The sequence below is a fragment of the Enhydra lutris genome, unplaced genomic scaffold (genome assembly GCF_002288905.1).
Source record: "Enhydra lutris kenyoni isolate GAN:26980312 unplaced genomic scaffold, ASM228890v2 scaffoldscaffold26, whole genome shotgun sequence".
Lineage (NCBI taxonomy): Eukaryota > Metazoa > Chordata > Mammalia > Carnivora > Mustelidae > Enhydra > Enhydra lutris.
In genome coordinates, this window is record NW_019154110.1 from 3824370 (window position 1) to 3848531 (window position 24162).

At 39.1% G+C, this 24162-nt stretch overlaps 1 protein-coding gene across 3 annotated transcripts in view; it reads left to right on the plus strand.

Annotated features, from left to right (window-relative positions):
• The window catches only part of LOC111151603 (slingshot protein phosphatase 2), a 242645-nt gene that overhangs the window by 207770 nt on the left and 10713 nt on the right, over nt 1–24162 (plus strand). For all 3 annotated transcript variants that reach the window (XM_022509688.1, XM_022509690.1, XM_022509689.1), the window contains 5 exons: nt 3367–3460; nt 3597–3725; nt 13498–13544; nt 17697–17843; nt 21307–21507. In XM_022509688.1, the coding sequence (XP_022365396.1) occupies nt 3367–3460; nt 3597–3725; nt 13498–13544; nt 17697–17843; nt 21307–21507 (618 nt within the window). The remainder of the gene's footprint in view (nt 1–3366; nt 3461–3596; nt 3726–13497; nt 13545–17696; nt 17844–21306; nt 21508–24162) is intronic.

Genomic DNA, 24162 nt, shown 5'->3' on the forward strand with positions numbered 1-24162 from the left:
CACAAAGAACCCTATTCTTTCTGTTGTCTGCAAATGCCTAAGGAGTTTCACTCCTGGGCACAATGGAATCTCCATAGTAAAGAATTGCTATACCATAAAATCCCATTCGGATTCCACCAATTTGACATTTGAGTTTAAAGGGAGTTAGGCTGAAGTCTGCCTTTGCATTATCTGTGAAAGAAGCATTTGGTAAGCAAATTAATGACATAGAAGCTTTTTTGTTTTGTTTCGTTTTAAGATTCTATTTTTAAGTAATCTCTACACCCAATGTGGAGCTCAAACTTACAACCCCAAGATCAAGGGTCTCATGCTGTACTGACTGAGCCAGCCAAGCACCCCGACATATAGAGAAGCTTTTAAAGGGATGTTTCCAATAATTAAAAAAACAAGATGTTTCCAGTCAATTTAAAAGACTGTCTAGGATAGATACTATGCTAATTTTAAGCTGATTTCTGTTCACATATTTTTAAAAAATAATTTATAATTCAAGTGTTTGACTCAGCCCCACCATTGCCTTGTTGGGTCTTTGTCAGTGAGATTTTATTAAATCTCCCTGGTGTACTGTGAGTTGGATAAAGGCCTGAGGTGGAGTTGATGTTTTTTCCTTTTTAGGTCTATGTGTTGAAATTTATGTGACTATTTTCAAAATTAATCAGGATGTTTATTTCGCTCTGAATTGATCTTTCTACATTTCCAAGGTATTCTATAGCTGGGAAAGAAGAGTAGCTACTTACTATCTGACCATACAAACCTTCACCTTCAGATTCCTAAATGGATACCAAAACAGTTCACTGGTTTTTTTGTGTTTTGTTTTGTTTTTTTAAGAAAATGCTTAGTTTGGATAATAGTGTAAACTTATTTTTACTAGAAAAGGTGAAATTTCCAAGAATTGTGTGAACAGAGCAAGCAAAAAAGCAGTGGAAGCTTTTTGCATAGGGTGTTACTGATGCTAGGACATCCTTTTCATTAGCCCTAGTCCTTTGAAGATCCCACAGTAAAAGATAAGGATTAGTCTGGCTTTCAGAATCTTGGGAAATGTTACTGAGTTCATGCTTTATAGCTGGTTGATGGGTATCAAAGAAATGGATGTCTCATCTGGCTCAAAAATGGACATTCTAAACCAGATTTACATGAGACAGAGAAAACCCTTCTTTTCATTTCTCATGATTTTGTTAAAGAAAATTTGGATATTACATCAGAAAGAAAGAAAAGGAAAGGAAATTGGCTATAATCTGTCTCTATCCCCAAGCAACAAGAGTGATGTAAAGAGTAGTCCCTGGCGCATAGTAGAAGCTCATTAAATGTTACCTCTTAGTATGTACCATATAACCCGGATTTTAAGATACATTTACTAACCAAATGTCTGTCACAGAAAAACTGAAAAGCTGTAGGTCATAATATTATAATATTATCATAAAATAATAATATCATAAAATGATAATCTCTGATGCAGGGATTTTCAGTGATTTTGGTTTTCTTTGTGTTTTTACATATTTTCCAGATTTTTGTCTAGTGAAATTGAGCAAGAAAATGTATTTGTATTGTAATGTTTTTTCCATTCCTTCCTCCTCCCTAAATTGACTAGAAAAGCCTAAAAAACAATGCTGAGCATACAGGGAAAATGTGTGCCAAAATGGATTTAAGTACTCTACTGCAAATAAAGTTTGTATTTTGAAATACAAGGAAGGGGAAGAGGGAACATAACGTGTATAGTGCCTCCAGTGTATGTCAAATATTATGTCAAGCATTTCATACATGATACCTCATTTAATCCTCATAAGAACCTCATGAGGCAGATATGATTATTATGAGGCGATGTGATTTTTATCCTAATTTTAGGATTAAAATTCCCTTTAGAAAGGGAAACCCACTCAGAGAAGGGAAGAAATTTGTTCAGGGTCATACCACTGGGAAGTAGCAGGACTGTGATTAAAACCCAGGTGTGTCTGCTCCCAAACCACTCTGTCCCAGAGAAGTATTGTGAAAGATTAAGAGAAAGATTGCTAACTAGGGAATCTAACTCATGCACATGGATGGTAAAATTTGTTTCTATCAGTATTTTTTATTGGAAGACGGATATGTATCACTTTCTGTCACTAGCTATGTCTAGGGAAAATGGTGAGGAACATGATTAAGAATTATAATCCTGTCAAGACAGGGATGCCTTGGCAGATAGGGAAAAGGCACAGGCATTATCTGTATTCTGCAGGGCTCATGAGAAACTATGAGCCCAAGTGGTGGGGAGCCCCAAGGTTATGAGGTCAGAGCAGCCATCTTTGGAGATTACCAAAGCTATTTTTGCAGCCAGTGATAAGGCGGTAGGCAGCAAGGGCAGGCAGGATGCCTGAAGGCTTAGTCCATTTCCATCTCCAAATAAGGAGGTGCAGAGCAGATACCTTTCTTGAGTAGGTAAGAGGGAAAGATGAGACAGAAAGTCCTTTTTGTCAGCCTCACTCAAATTCTGCATAATATGAAATAGTGCTTTTAGAGAGAAGCATCCAGTTACAATGAACCAATACCTTTCTAGTAATTGGAGAGTCGACTTCGTAGTTTAATTTCTATTAAAGTTCCAAGGGTAATTTTATTTTTAAGAGTCAGAAGATTAAGGGAAGCAACATAATCCTGCAGGTAGAGTGTTAGGCTGGGCTGAGAATGCTGGTTCTCCTGCCAGTGTATGTGATCTTTGGCATGTCATTTAACCTTTTAGCTGTTTATTTCCTTTATCTGTAAAATAGGGATAACAGTTTCACAGAGATGTTATGAGAGCTTTTATGAAAAGAAACACATTTTAGATGAAAGTACTCTGGGTAGTTAATCCTTAAAAACCCATTTTGGAGTGAATTTGCCTCAATGAAGAAGGCAGAAATCATTCTTTTGTCTTTCCTGTCTCCTAGAACGATAGTAATGAATGGTCAGCATTCGGTGGCATATTAAGCTACTGAAGACCCAGTTCCATCAGTGGGTCAAACCACTGTTCTACTCAGCTTGGTATTCTAGCTCCACGAGTGGTAGTCAGGGATACTTGATGAAACAGTATGGCTGTGATTCTGCGTTAAAGTGGTATACACAATATAGCTTTCTGTCTTTATTCCTTCATAGATGCATGTGGATATATTTTAAGGGCTTTTAGACATGTACATCCTCTTCAAGTAATAATTTCTACACATTTACATTCTATGCATTGTGAAAAGAAACTTTTTTAAGTATTTTTTTCTTTTTCTTTTACTTTTTTTTGCCATGCCCCCAGAATATAAATGTTTGAGAGTAATAGAGGGAAGGTCTGCCAATTTGGAAGCATAATCAAATGGCACATTCATTAACCTAGTCAAATTCCTGCCTAAGAAAAATCACCATTTCTCTCCTCAGACCAACTGAACGTGAGCGAACAGAGAGATTAATTAAAACCAAATTAAGGGAGATAATGATGCAGAAGGATTTGGAGAATATCACATCCAAAGAGGTAAGAGACCTTGAGTTCTCCTTATTCCAAGTCCAGGAGTGTGGAATAACAGTAGGTATGGAGTTAGAAATAGTGAGTGATTGAAAGCACAGAGATACTTTTCAGAGATTAGTAAAACATGTCCTCCTTGTTTCAGATACGAACTGAGTTGGAAATGCAAATGGTGTGCAACTTACGAGAATTCAAGGAATTTATAGATAATGAAATGATAGTGATCCTTGGTCAAATGGATAGCCCTACCCAGATATTTGAGCACGTTTTCTTGGTAAGTCTTAGAGCCACTCACAGTGCTGTGCGGAATCTAGTCCATACTAGCTCTGGAGGAGCAACTGTTAAATTTTAGTATATTTAAAATAAAATGTAACTTAAAGACAAAGGTAGTAAGTATTCAAACCTCATCACTTCCTAGTTTTTTACTACATTTAACTGTTATCTGTGCTCTTAGGTTATTCACATGTATTATATGGTGGAAATGTTAGATAATGGTGTGCTTCTGCTCATATCTTCCCAATTCCTCATTTGGTGATGTCAAGCTGATAGATTAAAATTGACTAGTGGGAAAATTTACACCAAGGAAGTAGGCAAATGCTACAAATCAGGCCCTTCCCCTCCACCTTGGATTGTTAAATATCTCATCTGTTCTTCATGACAGTCAAAAGTCAAAAGCAGACCAGTTCACAATAGTTTGTGTTTTTTTTAAGATTTTATTTATTTATTTGACAGACAGAGATTACAAGTAGGCAGAGAGGCAGGTAGAGAGAGAGGAGGAAGCAGGCTCCCTGCTGAGCAGAGAGCTCAATGCAGAGCTCGATTCCAGGACCCTGAGATCATGACCCGAGCAGAAGGCAGAGGCTTAACCCACTGAGCCACCCAGGCACCCCCGCAATAGTTGTATACAGCGTATACAAATAGAATGATACTTTGAGGTCATTCTTTCAGATTTGCCAAATTTGCCTTAAGTCTTACATATCTGAGTAGAGCAGGTGGGAACTACTTATGACTGAGAGACTATTGGACTTTTAAACATTTGGAACTTTATAGCTAGCTACATTTTGAGTCCCCCAAATACTTTTGTGTTTGCTAAAATTTCAGTGACTTAAAATTGTTCTTCATGGTTTCCGAACATTCAGTGACCTGAAATTAGCCCAAGGACACCTTTCTAACTAATGGATTAGGAAAGCTTCTAAAATCCCATTTTTCTCCCAAATATTAAAGAGTTTTAGTTTCCATCTGTACATGGTAGTAGGAATAAGGTTAAAAAGGATAATTAAAATCAGTGGGAATGTCAGAACTTTGTTTTGCTTCCACTTCCCACACACTTTGACCAAAAATGCTAACAAGGAAATAAATTGATTGGTTTGAATTTCGCTTCCTTTCTCTGGTGAGGACGTTTGTGAAATGATAAGAAGCTGAGAAACAGGAAACAAGAGGAATAAATACACAGGAACTGACTAAATTGGATCATCTTACCCCTGAATATTCAAGAGTTTGTATCACCAGGCAGTCAGATTTTATGCCATTGAAGGCTTGTGCCCTGAATTAACTTTATGACAGTCTTGAGTATGTGTACTTGCACAATGATTCATAGCGCTGTATAGCTATGAAATTACTCATGAAAAGCTGTGAGCTGGAAAGGGAACTTTTTTCCATTACTTTAACTTGACCAATGTGTGTTGCCGTTTCTGGGTGTAGATCATAATGCAAAACTATCATTGACCTTTCCATTTGTAAAGCACTTGACTTTGTTGTCTTTTGCGTCTACCTCCACAAGGGTTCAAGTATTCCCTGCTGGTGTATTGTTGGAAAGAATATTTTGTGTTATCTATAGAAAACTTATGAGTCACTCATTCAAATGGACCCTGCCCCCAACTGTGTCTGTGTAACATGACTAATTTTTATGAAGGGCAAGTGCCTGTAGCCAAAAATAGCTCATGTTAGAAAATGATCAGAGCTATAAACTTGGAAGTCACTTTTGCATTAGCTTGTATTTTAACACCAAAAAGATGTGGACATGATGAATATTAAATACAGTTACTGTCAGACTGTTCAATCTGTTTAATTTTGGGCTTACTTCCCCGTGTCTCTGGTACCACCCCCCTCAAGAACTACCTTCTTTCTTCCTCCTGAAATGATATAATTTAGAACATATAGAGAAATTTTAGTGGTACTCTTAGCAGAAAAAACAGTCCGCTTCTCCCCAGATTAGTCTCTAATCAACTACAAATTGAGTATTTGTACCAGTATATTCATCCTAATATTTCATAATTGTTGGCATAGTCTTCTTTCTTGGCTTTTTTACTTATTACAAAAATAATTCACGTTCATTAGAGAAAGCTTAGACAATTTAATTTTTTTAGTGAGCTACATGAGGTCCATTCCTTTCTATTTATTTTTTGATTGAAGCATAATTAACATACAATGTTATATTAGTTCCAGGTGTGCAACGTAACGATTCAACAATTTTATACATTACTCAGTGCTCACCACCGTAAGTGTAGTCACCATCTGTCACCATACAATGTTATCACAACATTATTGACTATATTCCCTATCCTGTACGCTTCCATCTCTGTAATTTATTAATTTTATGACTGGAAGCTTATAACTCTTAATCCCCCCCACCCAGCTTTCCTCTGGCAGCCACCAGTTTGTTCTCTGTATAGAGTCAGATTTTACTTGTTGATTTTTTATATTTCACCTATAAGTGAAATGATATGGTATTTTTCTTTCTCTGACCTATTTCACTTAGCATGATTCTTGGCATGTTCTTCTGTGTTGGGTTATTTTTTTTTTTTTAAAGATTTTATTTATTTATTTGAGAGAGAGAGATCACAAGTAGGCAGAGAGGCAGGCAGAGAGAGAGGAAGGGAAGCAGGCTCCCTGCTGAGCAGAGAGCCCGATGCGGGACTCGATCCCAGGACCCTGAGATCATGACCTGAGCCGAAGGCAGCGGCTCAACCCACTGAGCCACCCAGGCGCCCTGTGTTGGGTTATTTATTACAAAAATAATTCACGTTCATTGTAGAAAGCTTAGTTTCAAAAGACGGTAACATTTAATCGTCAGCAAAAGAGATAAACAGTGATACCTTTTGTTATATAATATGCCAGTCTTACTTTTTTAACATGTGCCTCTATATTTTTGAAAAAGGGAAATCCTACTCCGCTTCAGATATAATTCTCTTTTTTAGAGAATGGATATGTTCTTTCCATTGTGAATATTTTTCTTATTTGGGAAAAACTTGCAAACTGGAGAATTCTGAAATTTAACTCTTATCCAACAAAGTGAGTGCATGAACACTTTTTCATCAGTGGCTTCCCCCTTTGTTTGCACCACCATATCCTTCCTATATCCAAACCCCTATCTCTTCCCTCTGTGAGTCTGTGCTCTGCTGGCTTTCCTAGCAATTGACACGGAAAAAGAGGTCTTATTCAAGCTACAAGCAGTGGTGTTAATTTTCTGCAAAGTCATTTCATCTTGTGCGTAGCTGCCATGCCTGGAGTGCAAGCAGATTGTGTGAAGGGAGGCAGCAGGATTTTTCCCTTCCTTTAGAAGAATGCTCAGCTCTGCAGTGCAGTGCACAGGGATGTTTATTTAAAAAGGTGTCCAGCTGGTATGGAGAAGAAAAGTATAAAGCATAGTTTTAAGAAAATCCGCAGCAAGAAGAGAGGAATGATTGGTTGGAAGCCAGGGTATTTCCAGAAGAAGTTCTTCCACACCCTTAAGAGTGTACCACTTCTCTGAGCTGGAAGCCTTTGCCCAACCAAGTCTCAATATCAACAGTTCTCCTGGAGGTTGTCCAGTTCGGCTGAGAAAAAGCCAAATGTGAACAGAGACCCTTTGCTGAAAGACAGGCAGCTTTCTTAGTTGAACAAGGGAAACACGGGAATATTGGACACAGCCAGTAATTTTGTTCATGAATAAAAACGAGTCGATTTTTATTGCTGATGGTCATCTTTTTTAATATTTTTACATTACAGAATAATGTTTCCTTTTCAAAGAAAAATTAAGCCCCAAATTGGTAGTTACTTCTGCAGGTGCAGAGAAATGAAGGATATGTGAATAGATGAGACTTAAATCAAATGGGCTATTTTAATTATTCATGATTTTGGTCCATCAGCTGGAGATGTGTAGCATGAACTTTTCTCAGAAGGAAAAATGAACAGAACTCTTATTCCTGGTTGCCTTCATAATGTGACTCACAGTATTGCGGCTGTAGGTATGGTAAGTTGAAGAAGATTTGGACAAGGCACCAGCCCTTGGAGATTATATCAGGTTATATTGATCCTAGCAGAACCTGAATACAGTCCTCCTTATTTGCTTATTATTATTATTTGCTATGAGCTCCTTATTATTTGCTATGAATGTGCTCTCTTCTCTTTTGCTTGGAGCATTTGGACCCTCACAAGGCTATTTCTAAGGATAGTATTTGAAAAGAAATTAGTCATTGGGGGTGCCTAACTGGCTCTGTCAGTGGAGCATGCGACTCTTCATCTCAGGGTCATGAGTTCAAGCTCCACATTGGGCATGGAGCCTACTTAAAAAATTTAAAAAAGAAAGAAAGAAATTAGTCACTTGGGCCTCTGGGCTATGGCACAGTGTAGGGAAACCAGAGTGAAAGATGGAAATGAACTTACTTAAAAATGTATTATAGTCCCAAGATTTCATTTTACACTTTAGTAAGATTTGAATGTGCTTTGCATAATTATATAGAACATAGTGAAAAACCCCATGGAATTGTGTCATTGTAAGCCTGAGAAGCATGGAGAGGGGGGAAAGAAAAAGAGTCTTTGGAGGGCTCCAGGGGGCTAATATGCATAGTATTTATATTGAGGGGGAAAAAGTAATTACACCATGTTGACTGCAGTTCTTCCTTTCAGGTTGAACCCAAGCACAGTCCCAAGTCATGTTATATGGACTTCACCGAGTCAGTAGCCAAAGCTTTTCTTTTATTTTGTTTCTGGATATGTGCCATTTCAGATTGTCAGGTTGAATTTTCTCTGGACAGGTAGATGAAAACCATGAACTTTTCCCATCATGTAAGGGTTATTTCCATCTAGCTGGACAAAGTTCCACAGAGGATTTAGACTTCTAAATTAAGAGGTGAAGTGGTCACATTTCCCTGGCTACCATTTAGCCTCTCAACCCTTATTGCTTGGCTTCTGTCTCCTTGAAGTTCTTTACAGTTCTTACCTCTTTCTTTGGTGTGGCAGCTTGTTTTCAAAGGTTAATAAGCACAGAGTCTTCAGAACCTCCCTATTTTTTTGAAAGCAACTCAGCTGAGCTCTCAGGTCTGTAGAAAAGATCAGTTGCCCATCAGTTACTGTCCTTTTCCTGAATGGAACTTCACAGCATCCTTGATGTATATCTCTCAGTTCAACAGCCAAATTAAATAACGTATCACTTGTCTTGTGATGATAATGCTTACATAACATTTACAGTTTTCAGAGTGCTTCATTTGCTGATCTTATTTGATCATTCATGCAATAAACATTTGTTGACTCTTTTTTTATGCCAGGTGTGAGGCTAGATACTTGTCCAATCTGATCTGTTTCTATAAGGAAGAGTAATGAACCATATCAGATATGCATGGAATGCCAGGGGATAAGCCATGGAAGACCCCCGGAGTAGATAATTAGAAGTGGTCATTAGTAACACTAGCAAGAGTGATGAGGGCAGAAATCACAGTGCTGTAAGTTGAAACATATGGGAAATGAGAAATCAGAGGAAGTAATAGATTTTATTTCTATGAATATTAGGAAGGGAAGAAATGTCTAGAAAGAATGTCTAGAAGAGAATTCAGGGTAGAAGGTTTTTGCACTTTAATATGGGAGAAACTGGATTTTTTTTTTTTTTTTTTGGTCGGGGGTTGGGGGTTGGGATGGGGACTTATAAACAAACTTATTTCTCATAGTTCTGTAGGCTAAAATCTGAGATCAGGGTGCCTGCATGGTCAGGTGAGGACCATATTCTGGGTCATAGACTTCTTTGTATTCTCACATGGCTGAAAGGATCAGGAAAACTTCCTATTTGTGATTTGAGAAGGTACCCATTTAGGTATATAGGACTATGGTGGGAGGAGTATCCATTTTACAGGTAAGGAGAGCAAAGACGGAGAGGTTAGCAATTTGCCCAGTGCCCCACAGCAGTGTGGGAAGTTGGGATTTGAACCTGAGTCTTCTAATGCTAAATTCCATTTAATGCATAATTCTAAAATAGATAAATTCCTACTTTTAAATGTTTGCCTTTTCAAAAGAGATGAACAGATAATCCAAAGATAGAAAATGGACCTGAGGGGCGCCTGGGTGGCTCAGTTGTTAATCGTCTGCCTTCGGCTCAGGTCGTGTTCCCGGGGTCCTGGGATGGAGCCCTGCATCGGGCTCCCTGCTCAGCAGAAGGCCTGCTTCTCCCTCTCCCACTCCTCCTGCTTGTGTTCCCTCTCTCACTGTCAAATAATTTGTCTCTCTGTCAAATAAATAAATAAAATCTTTTTTTTTTAAAGTGGAAAAAAAAATGGACCTAAAGCAATGAAAAGTTGTTAACTTTTACTTTTAAGAGAAATGCAAATTGAAATTACACTGACATACATTTCATACCTATCAGATTGGCAGAAATTCAGAAGCTTAACCACACATTTTGTTGGCAAAGCTGTGGGGAAAGTGACACTTTCATACATTGTTGGTGGGAATGCAGAATTGTTTCAGCCTGTATGGAGGGGAATTTAGCAATGTCTAACAAAACTATGCATTGGCCCTTCACCCAGCAACCTCACTTCCACAAACATGATACAACATTCATAGGAGACTAATTGAATAAACTATTCTATCACTATCCAATGAAGTGTTATATAAGTGTAAGAAAGAATAGGGAAGATCTCTGTGAACTGTGATAATGGAGTGGTTCCGAGGACAATTGTAAAGTGAAGCAAGTTAAGAACAAAAGTATGTGTAGTATACTACTTTTATGTAAGAAGTGGTAATAAGGATATATTTGTTGTTGTTATTGTTGTTGTTGTTTTCAAAATAGAACATAGATAGAATAAGCCAGAAACTAATGAAAATGGTTACCCTTGGAGATTAAAGAGATTGAAGTGAACTGAGTGAGACTTCAAGTTTACTTTTTAATAAACTTTTAACTTTCAATCTTATGAAAGTTTTGCATATTCAAAATCAGATGGAAAAAACACACCCTAAAGTTGAATGCAAACGGGAGCACATGAACCCAAATGTATAGCAAATGGATAACTTCACAGAAGGAAATTAATTTGGGGTACCTGGGTGGCTCAGTAGGTTAAGCGTCTTGATTTCACCACAGGTCATAATTTCTCGGTCCTGGGTCCTCCGCGTGGGGCTCCCTGCTCAAGTGAGGAGTCTGCTCCTCTCTCTCCGTCTGTGCTGTCCCTCGCTCTCACCCTCTCTCAAGTAAATAAATAAAATCTTTTTTAAAAATTATTTTTAAAATAAAATAATTACTTTAAAAAGAAGGAAATTAATTCAAATAAGTTTTGAGCATAATATTCTGAATGAACCTCTTCATAGGAAGAGAAAAGAACTGCAAAGAAAATTTGAACTGGATAGATTTGTATTTGGTTATGATATTGGTGTAGTAATGTTGAAGTTATTTTGTAAATAGAGTTAATGAGTTGTTGGAAACCAAGGTTATCACTGTGAAATAGATAAAAATGATGACAAAGGGGCAAGAAAAAAAGGGAGAACTTTGTGTTAACTTTGAATTGGAGGTACCTGTGTAAATTCAATTTTTAAAAAAGATTTTATTCACTTATTTGAGAGAGAGCATGAGCAAGGAGAAGGTCAGAGGGAAAAGCAGACTCCCCGTGGAGCTAAGAGCCCGATGCGGGACTCGATCCCCGGACTCCAGAATCATGACCTGAGCTGAAGGCAGTTGCTTAACCAACTGAGCCACCTGGGTGCCCTCAATTTTTTTTTTTTTTTCAGTAGGCTCCACACCTAGTGTGGAGCCCAAGGCGGCGGGGCGGGGGTGCTCAAACTCGTGACCCTGAGGTCAAGAACTGAGCTGAGACTAAGAATTGGGTGCTCAACTGACTGAGCCACCTGGTACTCCTGTAAATTCAATATTTTTTAAAAAATATTTCCTGGGGAGCCTGGGTGGCTCAGTGGGTTAAGCCACTGCCTTCAGCTCAGGTCATGATCTCAGGGTCCTGGGATCGAGTCCTGCATCGGGCTCTCGGCTCAGCAGGGAGCCTGCTTCCCTCTCTCTCTCTCTCTCTCTCTCTCTCTGACTGCCTCTCCATCTACTTGTGATCTCTCTCTGTCAAATAAATAAATAAAATTAATAAATAAATAAAAAATATTTCCTGATCTGTCCACTGAAATTTGGAAGCAGTAACACCCAATATTTATGAGCATATCTAATTAATGTCCAGGTTTTTATTGCAAAATATCATTCTTTGCTAAAAGAAACCAGGGCTCCTTGGAGAAATCACTAATTCCACTCACGAAGTAAATCTGGAACAATTTCTTATGCCAGAAAGCAAGGAAATACTCAGAAACTAGCAGGGTCATATAAAAAAGAGCTTGCCTGCTTGAAGAGAATTCCCACTGATCAAATTTAGGACAATTTGAGTGTCAGAAAAAAAAAATGGTGATGGATTGTAGAACATTTTTTTTTTTTAAAGATTTTATTTTTATTTATTTGACAGAGAGAGATCACAAGTAGGCAGAGAGGCAGGCAGAGAGAGAGGAGGAAGCAGGCTCCCTGCTGAGCAGAGAGCCCGATGCGGGACTCGATCCCAGGACCCTGAGATCATGACCTGAGCCGAAGGCAGCGGCTTAACCCACTGAGCCACCCAGGCACCCCGGATTGTAGAACATTTTAAATACAAAAAGAATTCAAGAACTCGTAGTGGCATTCAGAGTGGAAGGAATGACTAGGTGAAACTCTCTTTTACAAAGAAGAATGCCAGCTCCCATGCAGAAGGAATAATAGAATTAAAAAACCACCATTTTGTCAACGTCCAGTAAGATTTTTTGGACAAGGTTAGCAGTTAATGCTAAAACCATAAGGTAAAAGATTTTTGTGAAACAGGATATTCACCTGACTTTAAAGATTACTAATACCTAAAGATTACTAATTAATTGTAAAGAAACCTTTACAGTACAGTAGTGGGATGTGGCAGATACAAAGGTACCTACCAAGAATTCAGGTTCAACCTGGCAAACAAGGAGACAAACGAACGTTATGTGCCTCAAGATTTGATGCCATAGGAAATACACAATACCAGCGTTGTATTATTCTCGACAAGAATTTTGATCTGAATCTAATTATCAGGAAGCAAATCAGACAAATTTAGATTGTGAGGAGTTCTCCAAGATTACAAACCTGTAGTCTACAAAAATGTCAATATCATGAAAACCAAAATAAATAAAGTTGGAGTAAACTGTCTAAGACCAGACTGAATGAGAAAGAAACATGCGGGGGGTGGCACGCCTGGGTGGCTCAGTGGGTTAAAGCCTCTGCCTTCAGCTCAGGTCATGGTCCCAGGGTCCTGGGATCGAGCCCCGCATTGGGCTCTTGGCTCAGCAGGGAGCCTGCTTCCCCCTCTCTCTGCCCGCCTCTCTGCCTACTTGTAATCTCTGTCTGTCAAATAAATAAATAAAATCTTTAAAAAAAAAAAAAAAAGAAAGGAAGAAAGAGACATGGCAACTAAATGCAAAGTATGATTCTTTTTTTTTTTTTTCTTAGATTTTTATTTTGTTTATTTGAGAGAGAGCGCATAATCTGGGGGAGACAACTTTCCAGCATGTGATCTTGAGCAGAAATTATTTGAATTATTTGAGGGCTGGTTTTCTGATCTGTAAAAATGAAGCTTACTTTTTTGCCCTGTCATTTGTGAAAATTAAATGTGGTCATGTATAAAGTACTGGACCTATAGAAGGGAACCATGATAGATGTTGTTGGTTCTGCTTCTTCCCTTATAGGACTCCTTTTCGAGTATTGTATTTTGTTCATTTGCTAATACTCCCTAACCTTGTTTTCCGTTGTTGTTGTTGTTGCACAGGGCTCAGAATGGAATGCCTCTAATCTAGAGGATTTACAGAACCGAGGGTAAGCACACATAGCAATTGCTTTTATCCCCTTGATATAAATCACTGTTCTTTTTTCCTTTTTCCTGTCAAATAGGTGTCCATGAGTAACTTTAAGCCTAAGAGTTGCTTCCATTTGATTCTAATCAGGTGAAATCTAATAAAAAGTTAAGTGGGCATTCTCCCACTGTTTCATCCTCCCCCCCCCACACATCTCCCAGAAAGAGCACTGTTTCAGAGGAAAGGCTTTCCAAAATAAATGTGCATGCCTTTCCTGCTCTTTAAAACAAATGTAGTTAGTGGTTGCTTTTGTTTGTTTTTAGAACAATTTAAGGTGCACAGTAAAATTGAGCAGAAGGTACAGAGATTCCCCATATGCCTCTGCCCCCACACATGCATAGCCTCCCCTATTATCACCGTCCCTGCCAGAGTGGTGCATTTGTTAGAACTGATGACCCTACACTGATACGCATGTCGTAATCATGCGAAGTCCATATTTACATTACAGTTCACTGTCGGTATTGTACATTCTGTGGCTTTGGACAAATGTGTAGTATCATGCATCCATCATTATGGTATCATACAGAGTATTTTCACTGTCTTAAAAATCCTGTGTTCTGCCCATTTATTCCCACCCCCACCCCCTGGCAACCACTGATCTTTTTACTGCCTCCACAGTTTTGCCTTTGATTCCTATTTCCTTGTAAGAGTACACAGATCTGCATATGTCGGGTTCACAGTTATTCCCTCAACATTTACTGACCATCTTCTGTGGGCCAGGTTCAGTGCTAGATACTAGGGATCCAAAGAAAAATAAGACTCAAGTCTGCATCCTTTTTTAGTAAGGTGCTTGAAATCTAAGTAGGTTATAAATGTAAAATAGACAAGCTTCTGAAATTGAACAAGAATACCTACTTTGTATTAAGAAATGTGCCCCTAAGCAGCATGGTTATTGAGTTTGATTGTAGCTGTTGAGAGCACCATCAACGTTCAGCAAGCAAAAAGCTGCCATTCCTCTTCCCTTTTGACTTCTTAGCTAATGCCTAAATTTTTCATTGAACTTGGCCATGCTAAACTCTTAGTTGTGCCCAGCGATAAGACCTACTGACACCCAGAAGTAGGGATGGCTAGTTCCTGGCCGCCTGTTTTCCCAGCTATAAGCCAGCCTTCTGGTTATCTTTAGCGTAATTAGTTGCATACTCCCTACTTTTCCTTCGAAAGAAAGGTATGTCATAATTGCTAAAATGAACCTGGAACAAGACTTAAGCCAGAGACTTATACAAAGAGTTCTTGGGGTGGAGAGAAGTGGGGAGTGAAGCTGGTTACTTAATTTAAGATATGAAAATAAATAGAACTTGGAAACTTTAAATTGATTAGGATTGAGTCTAGAGTTCTTGAAAATAGAGACTGTATCTTGGTTTTACGTAAAACATATATCTACTTAGCTCAAAGCTTTATACCAAGAGGGTACTCAGTAAATGTGAAGGGACGATAGAAAAACTGACAGTGACTTGCCAGAAACTAGCATGTAGATACAGTGTTTAACATGAAATCTGAGCTTTGATATAGCCAGTGCTTGCCAAATGTATTGAAATTACATTGTGCACATATACACTTTGACTTATAACACACACACACACCCCCGCTGGAGATGATACCTGTTCATCTCATTTACTATTTATAATGCTAAATTATAAAACACAGAGGTATTTGTCTTAAAAGACAGTATAGGTAGATGGTCAGACATCTACTTAGATCTTGTTTCATAAATTCACTGGTTCTTAAAATCTTGTGGATTGAGAATTACAGTTATAAAACATGTATACTGCCCCTTTTGGATTTAGGGGATGATTTTGGGATTTTCAGGTCTAATTTTGGCAATAAGGCCATTTTCACCCAGTGTACTAACCAGAACCCCAAGTAAAGTGCCACTCCATATAGAGATGTCAAAGAAGTTTCGAGGCGTGCTAATTTTTTTTAATTTTATTTTATTTTTTCAGTGTTCCAAGATTCATTGTTTATGCACCACCCCCAAAGCCCCATGCAATATGTGCCCTCCTTAATGCCCACCACCAGGCTCACCCATCCCCCAACCCCTCTCCCCTCCAAAACCCTCAGTTTGTTTCTCAGAGCCCACAGTCTCTCCTGGTTCGTCTCCCCATCTGATTTCCCCCAACTCACTTCTCCTCCTTCTTCCAATGTCCTCCGTGTCATTCCTTATGTTCCACAAATAAGAGAAACCCTATGATAATTGACTCTCTCTGCTTGACTTATTTCACTTGGTATAATCTCCTCCAGTCCCATCCATGTTGATACAAAAGTTGGGTATTCATCCTTTCTGATGGAGGCATGATACTCCATTGTATATATGGACCATATCTTCTTTATCCATTCAAAGGAGTGCTAATTTCAATTGGTAGTGACTGCCTTGGGGTTATGTAATGAATAGGATTGGGAAGCCTTGTTCTATCATAATTCATTAGTGAAGTATGGGATTAGAGGTGGGAAGTTATTCATTTTTATTTTAATTAAGAGAAGTGTGCTTTCCTTTTGACAGTTTCATTGAGATATAATTCACATATAGTTCACCCACTTCAAATGTACACTTTAATGATATTTATTATTTTTAGAGAATTATGCAATAATTAATTAGAACATTTTTTCAGCCAAAAAGAAAATTCTATACCCTTTCAGAGTCACCCCCATTTCCCTTCTGCCCCAGCTTCTAGAAACTACTAATCTGCTTCCTGTATCTATAGATTTTCCTATTCCGGACATTTCATTTAAATGGAATCATATAATATGTGCACTTTTAAGAAGAGTTTCTTTTACTTTATATTTTCAAGGTTTATCAGTGTTGTAGCATGTGTTATGACTTCATTCCTTTTTTTTTTAATTGTCAAATAATGTTATTTTGTTTGGAAATAACACTTTTTATTTATTCATTCATCAGTTGGTGGACATTTGATTTGTTTCCACTTTCTAGCTATTATGATTACTGCTGTGACCATTCATGTACAAATTTGGGGGTAAATTTATTTTTCATTTCTCTTGGGTTTATACCTAGGAGAGGAATATTCTGGGTCATACAGTTACTCCATGTACTGTTTTCCACAATTGCATGTGCTTGCTTTTTAAATTAAAAAGAAAAAAAAATCCTTTCTAGTAATGGACTTTGATGCAAAGTTAAAACATTCAAATCATGTTTCAGAAAAATTTTGGTCTCTTGACCTTAACCACAAGATGGATCAACTCTGACTCTCCCTTTCTGTAGTCATTTCTCTGACTTCAGAGACTGGGTTTGTAAGATCCCTATGTGTAGTTCCACAAAGGAAGCAGCTTCTGCAGAGCAAAATAAGTGAGTCCGTGTTGTGTTGTTGGAGTAAACTCCAGTGACGTCCAAGTCCACACAGCACTGAGAAAAGATAACCATTTGGCAAATTAAGCCTAACCATTTACTGAAATTGTACAGTGAGAGAGACAGCAGAAGATATTTGTGATACAGAAAGCCTTCTCTATAAGCCTCTGGGTTATGTGAGAACTCTCAGACACACCTGCTGTGACAGCCAAAACTGCAGCCGAGAGAGTTCCGAGAGTTTTAGGTCCAGCTTAACTCTGACCCTCCCAGCCCTCGTCTCCTTTGCCTTTCTTATAGTTTACAGAGAGTAACAGAGCAAAATCTAGCATTTAGAATGAGGAGGGAATATTCCCCTTCCCTCTTTTGCTGTTTTTTGTTTCTTTTGAGGTAGACGTTAATAGTCTGATTTAATACAAATGACTTCCAAAGAATAAATTAAGTTTCTGGTAATTTTATTGACTAAAGAGAAATGGTCAGATCATGGACCTTAGGTTGATTCTTTGAAGTAAAATACAAGGCATATTTTCAAAAGACTATCAAAGATGAGACTGTGTAACATAACTGAGAATGGAATTTAGATATTAAACTTGGTAGACAGCTTTTCTCCCAGTAATTCGTTGGTGCCCAGGTATGTCCTGGATTCTGTTATTATATGGTTTCTGTACCAAATTAGTGTATAGCCTCTTTATTTTTTAGCTTTCTTCAATATTTTAGTATTTAATTTCAACCTAAGGAGTAAACTATAAGTAAGAACAGTGCTGGCATTGGATTTAGCCTGAGTAGTAAAGCACACATTCTCCCTTGGTCCCCTTGCAGGGTGCGGTATATCTTGAATGTCACTCGAGAGATAGATAACTTCTTCCCAGGAGTCTTTGAGTATCATAACATCCGAGTATATGATGAAGAAGCAACAGATCTCCTGGCTTACTGGAATGACACTTACAAATTCATCTCTAAAGCAAAGTGAGTAATGGTCCCACATACATGCTCTGACCCATGTCCCCTCCCTGCACCACACACGGCTGGGTCCTGCAAGCTGTAGACGGCTTACTGTCTGTACTCTGGGAGAAGGAATTAAACAAAAAAAGGAGACTGAGGTTCCTTAATCCTGGGGAGAATTTGACCGGTGATTCCATATTCCCTGTAAGTAGATGAATCCCCTGGACGAAGATAATCTCCTATTGACTGTTTGCACTGAGCCCGAGGTGAGGGAGGGCAAATGGAAGATGCTGCAAATGCAGTAGGAGTGAGAGAAGGAAGACGTTCTGAAGGAAGGGCTGAGTTGCCAAAGGGGATGTGGGAAAGCTAGAGAACAGAGACGACTCCAGGTGGGTGGGATACTGAGTCCTCCTTTCTGAAGACTAAAAGGGAAACTTAGCCTTGGAACTCCTTTTTCATTCTTCTCCTTTACCCTTATGGGACACTAAACAGTGAAATTTTCCTCTGGCCCTCCTGTTCATGTCATCTTTAAATTAATTGGTCCTTTTAGTGAAACTAATAGTATTAATTTAATGTTTAGTGTTAATTAGTATTAGTATGTCAACGCTGTTGTTTTGTTTTTTTTTTTTAAGATTTTATTTATTTATTTGACAGAGAGAAATCACAAGCAGGCAGAGAGGCAGGCAGAGAGAGAGGAGGAAGCAGGCTCCCTGCCGAGCAGAAAGCCCGATGCGGGGCTTGAACCCAGGACCTGGGATCATGACCTGAGCCGAAGGCAGCGGCTCAACCCACTGAGCCACCCAGGCGCCCCAACGCTGTTTTTTTTTTTAAGTCCCTGGGGATTTCCTTGCCAATCCTATATATTCCTTCAATAGAAGGAACCATAAATGAGCATGTTGGCCACGCTGCCCATTTGATGGGACCACGTTCAAATCATCCCTGACAGATGAGAAGCACTTCTCATTTTTAAAGTCCTCCTACAGCGGTGATTCCATGTCTTTCTGCAGAACCTCCATAGTCAAGAAGTTCTTCCTCTTAGTTACCCTGAATCCTCCTACACTAGCTTTGAGCCCATACTCTCAGTCTCTAGCTAGCACCTGGAAGAGTGTTTTATATTCTTGAAGCCTATTACTAAATAGTTCTCAGTAATACCACTCATGGCATGCTTACTATGTGCCAGGTACTTTACACTTTATCCTCTCATGTAATATTTTCCAAAACCCAGAGAGACATATACCGTCATCCTTTTGTACAGATGGGGACAGACTATAGAGGTGAGGTTCAGAGAAGTTAGGGAACAAGTGGTGAAGATAGGACTTAAACCTAAGATCGTGTCTTACTTCCGTGTCCATCCGGTATTTAGGAATAGTCTAGTTCCTTAAGGAAGGGAGACTGGAAAAGACTGAGCAAGTGGTGAGGATCGCATCCAAAGAGGCTAGAGTTCAGGTGAGGCCCCAGTCCCAGTGAAAGGAAAGGCCAGTTTCAGCCCTGAGGTGAGATATGTGAGGCATGCGGGGTACACATGAGCGGGCAGTCGGGCTCTTGCTTGGGCTCATGCAAGTGTAGGTCAGCGTCTGAGAGGAAGCGCCTCCTTAAATGGCACCCCAGGCACCTCACGTGTTTCCTCCCGATCAGGGCCCTGAATTCCAGACTCAACCTACAGATGGGTGGGTTTAGGATTCCTGAAGGAATACCAGGCTTAATCTAGACAACCTAGCATGGGAAAGGGCCAGAGGGGTTGGGGGGTGCGTGGCTGAAACTGAAGACGAAATTGGATTTTCCGAACTGACTTCAGATCCTTCAATATGTGAGTTAGAAGCCATCCACTGAGAAAGCCCCATTCAAAATGAAGAAATGCTTTTATGGGGGTGGATTTCATAACTGTATGTTTCTTAAAATTGTCCAACTTTGAGCACCTTCCATGCCTGCAGGTGTAGACCTGAAATTTGAAGTCAGAGCTTGATGGGGAAATATAGAGCACATGTCTGAACTTATATCTGAGGCATTCTGCCCTGTAGTCTAAATGAAAACCCTGTGGTGCCATAAACAAAACGAAAATGTCCTAGTCATTTGTGATCAGCTAAGCACACAGAGACACAACCTGCACCAACCTAAAGACTCCAGAATTTCGCATCTAAATGATGGGTAGGAAGTTAATCTTACCTTCCTTCTGAGACTGTTTTGGTTATTGCAGATCATTCTCTGAATTCCTATCACTTATCTGGCACATAACCTCATTCCTATCATTTTGGCACATAACCTCGTGCCTTCCTTGCATTGTACTTAACTCTTTCGTGTGTGTCTGTCTCCAGCAGAAGTGTTATAAGCCTCTGGAAGGAAGCTTGTTTACTGTAATACAGTGAGTGAGTGAATGAGTAGGTTTTCCCTATTAGGCTGATGTACATTTTTTTTTTATCAGAATAGCCACATGGGAAGGATTTTTAGCCCAGATACACTAGTGAAAAGAGTAACCATTCTTTTTTCCAGATTTTGAAATATTTCTGCTTCCAGCCGACAGACCTAACAGCAGATCCATAAGTTTATTCATACATTTAGTAAATATTTGAAGGCTTACTTTGTGCCAGACACTGTGTTATTAGCAGAATTAGCATAGCAGGACTGAGTAATGTTCATATCCAAAGTAAGGAGCTCTGGCATCTTGAGACCACACGGTTTTGTTTGTTTTTTTTACAGTCACTTTATGGTAACTTTGCTTTCTCTTTCTTCTGCCCCATTAAAACAACAACAGATAGTGATTCATTCCATCCTCCTCACTGAGAAAGCCACGTGGTGCATCACATGGTCCCATCCAACTCCACGGATTGTCTAGCCAGTCCCTAGACAGAACACGGTGGTGGTGTTGTGAAAAGCGATAGCAAGGGCTACATCTGAGTAAAGAGGAGGGTTAGTTTCATTTGGTTTGTACTCTCCTCCAGGGACAGAACCCTTACTGGAACTTGAACTGGAAGCAACTCAGAACATTTGGATAAAGCAGATGAATCACTGTCACACTTGTAACTCAAGAGTGTGCCAGCCTTAAAACATGCCCCTGCAACTGTAAGGGCACTAGCCTCCAGACACACAAAATGGGGTCCCGTCTCTAACCTGAAAATTCTCCCCTTCACACTCATTGCAGTTACCATTTTACGTTCTAATTATCTCTTTCTCCCCCTGAACCCTACCATTTAGGGAAGATTTACTTTTCTTTGCCTCCCAGTACTTTGCACATTGTCTTACATACAGTGATTGGTAAATGTTTGCTGAATGAATTTAAAAGGGTTAATACCAACACTGCATATTGTTTGAGTACGCCAGGGTTGCCTACCCTCCCTGCACATTTGACGATAGATATATACAAGTACATTAAGGTGGGATGGTTTGAAAGAAAATGGAAGGGCGAGAGGAGACCTGGGAACATTTAGAACCTAACTTTTAAAATGTACTCACTCTTGTGCTTTTTCCTCCTTACCTCAATCCCCCAATGTAGGAAACATGGATCTAAATGCCTTGTGCACTGCAAAATGGGGGTGAGTCGCTCAGCCTCCACTGTGATTGCCTATGCAATGAAGGAATATGGCTGGAATCTGGACCGGGCCTATGACTACGTGAAGGAAAGGCGGACAGTGACCAAGCCCAACCCCAGCTTCATGAGACAACTGGAAGAGTACCAGGGGATCTTGCTGGCAAGGTGAGTCCCTTCAGTGACTTTCTCAGATTTTCTCTGCGTTATGCTCCCTGGGGCAAGATAAAATGTCCTTCCCTGTAGCTAGCTCTCAGCCTAATTTGGATGTGTGATACATTTTGAAAGTTGAAACCTCAGTCAGTCCAGTTTTTTCAAAAATAAGTGCAGGCATTTAAGAATAGTATGGAAGAGCAAGCATTTAAACTAAAGACATTTAAACTAAAAGGTGGAAATACTGTTTTCTTACTTTAATTCTCAAGTAGGTGCTGATTATCAGAAACATTTCCCAACATCTTCTAAAGCCAGACACCGCTGCCTTATCAAAATGGATACTTACTGCTCCCAAAATAATAAGCATAGATGAAGTTCTTAGAAATTTTTTCAGCCCATTCTTTAAAAGAAAAAAAAATTTTTTTAAGTACTGGGTGCTGTTTTAGTCATTATTTTTTATCAGTGCTTGGTTTCAGTGAGCCTTCTCCAAAATTTTTGTCATGTGAAAAATCAAATTTGGGCTATGAAGACACTTCCCGAAAATAACTCTCTTCTTCTTCTTTTAAAAATCTTTTAATCTGGTTATATATGTGTGTATACACACACACACACACACACACACATATGCATATATATATATATATATGTATATATATATATATATGCTTTACAGAAATGCAGAAAACACAGAGAGAAAAATCATTTATAAATTCAGTACCCACAGACAGTATTCGACATTATCTTTCATGTTTCTCCAGGTCTGACTCTTACCATATATATTGATGGTTATTTTCTCACAAAAGCTATTCTTCTGCCCACCTCTTCACCCAGTAACTGGTCTTCCATTTTTTTTTTTAACTATAGCAATGTATATTGAACAGTTACACTGCAGTTAGCCCTCACTTAACCATCCTTCCCCCCGCCCCCACCCAGCTTTACTGAGATAGAATTGTCATATAACATTGTGTAAATTGAAGGTATCCAGTGTGTTGATTTGATGCATTTATGTATCACAGACGATTATCACCGCAGCATTAACTAATGCTTCCATTCCTTCATATGCTGTTTCTTTTTTCATGGTGAAAATATTTAGGATCTCTCTTAGCAACATTCAAGTACATGATATAGTATTATGAACTATAATCTCCATCTTCCATTAGATCCCAGAACTTACTAATCTTATAACTAGAAGTTTATACCCTTTGACCAACGTCTCCCCATTTCCCCCATCCTCTACCCACTAGTAATCACCACTTTATTCTCTATGTCTCTGAGTATGGCTTTTTTAGTTACACATATAAGTGATACCATTCAGTATTTGTCTTTCTCTGTCTACCCAATGCTAGATCTTAAACATCTTTCTGTATCAATAAGAACTACTCATTTCAGCATAATATAATATAACCTTGGTAATTGGTTATAAAATGAGTAATTAATTGTTTATTATTTTACCTTGGTGGTGGTGAAAGCCACTTTCAACTGCTCTCAAGGAAAGAGATTCGCATATTAAACTGGGTTTAAGGGTCAGTTTCCTGAGATACCAGATGCTGAAGTTCTGTGGAGTCTAGATTTTGCTTTGATTTTTTTCATGTGTGCATGTTCTAGGTGGTTTTGTTCAGATGAAGGCACGGCTGCCTAGAAGCAGTTGGGGCTGGTGCCAGAGTTTGACTCCAGTGAGTCTTATGACTTGGTCTTGACTCTTGAATCTGGGCTGTGTTTCCCCCGAACAAAATGTTAAATAGCCTTCCAGCCTATCCAGGCAGAGGGACCACCCTCCCACCCCCGAAGTCTGGGGAAAATGTGGCCACAGCATAGCATTATGGTTTCCACTAAAAAAAAAACCCCTCCCGTTTACTCAGTACTTGGCATGATTTCATCTGAGCCATTCTTTTAGGAGGCAGGGAGGATACTCACTCAAGTCTCCTGCACTTAAAAAGAATTTAGAGGTCTTTGGGGCCAGATTTTGATGACATTTTTAGATTAGATCAGAAGGTAGGACACGGCGGTTCTTTTTGGCACTAGAAAGAGGCATCTGAGGGTCAGATGAGACATAAATATTGTATGTTCCCAGGCACACACATGACGGATGTTAGGCAGTATCCTCACGTGACCCATTGAGAGCAAGGATACTATGTGTCCTGCCAATTTCAGTATTTATTCTGGAATCTCAGGCTACTGCAAGCTGTTGGGTTGGGTTTTTTTAGAGTATGTGGTTTTTCTTAGATGTTAAAGGAACTTCAGAAAAATCGTAGATGAGGATAAGAAGGGCAGCATAACCCACAAATCACACTGCCTCTTCCTTTCCCTTTTGGTTCTATCCTGCCTTCCTGGGCTTGATTCATGGAGGGAGGAGCAAGCCCTGGGGAATGAGAAAAACCACAGAATTGGAGTCAATAAATCTGGTTTCCATCTCTGGTTCATCCTCTTGCTGCAACTTTGAGGAGTTACTTCACAGTTCTGATCCTTACCTGACCCCATTTGTAATTTGAAAATCAAGAGCCCTAGGTCACACTGAAACTAGTAATACAGTGTATGTTAACTAAATTGAATTTAAATTTTAAAAAAAATTTTAAAGAACTCTATGTCACAGGGTTATTTTAAATAAAAATGTGTATAAATAAATGTATACTACAAGGGCACCTGGCTGGCTCAGTCAGAGGAACCTGCATA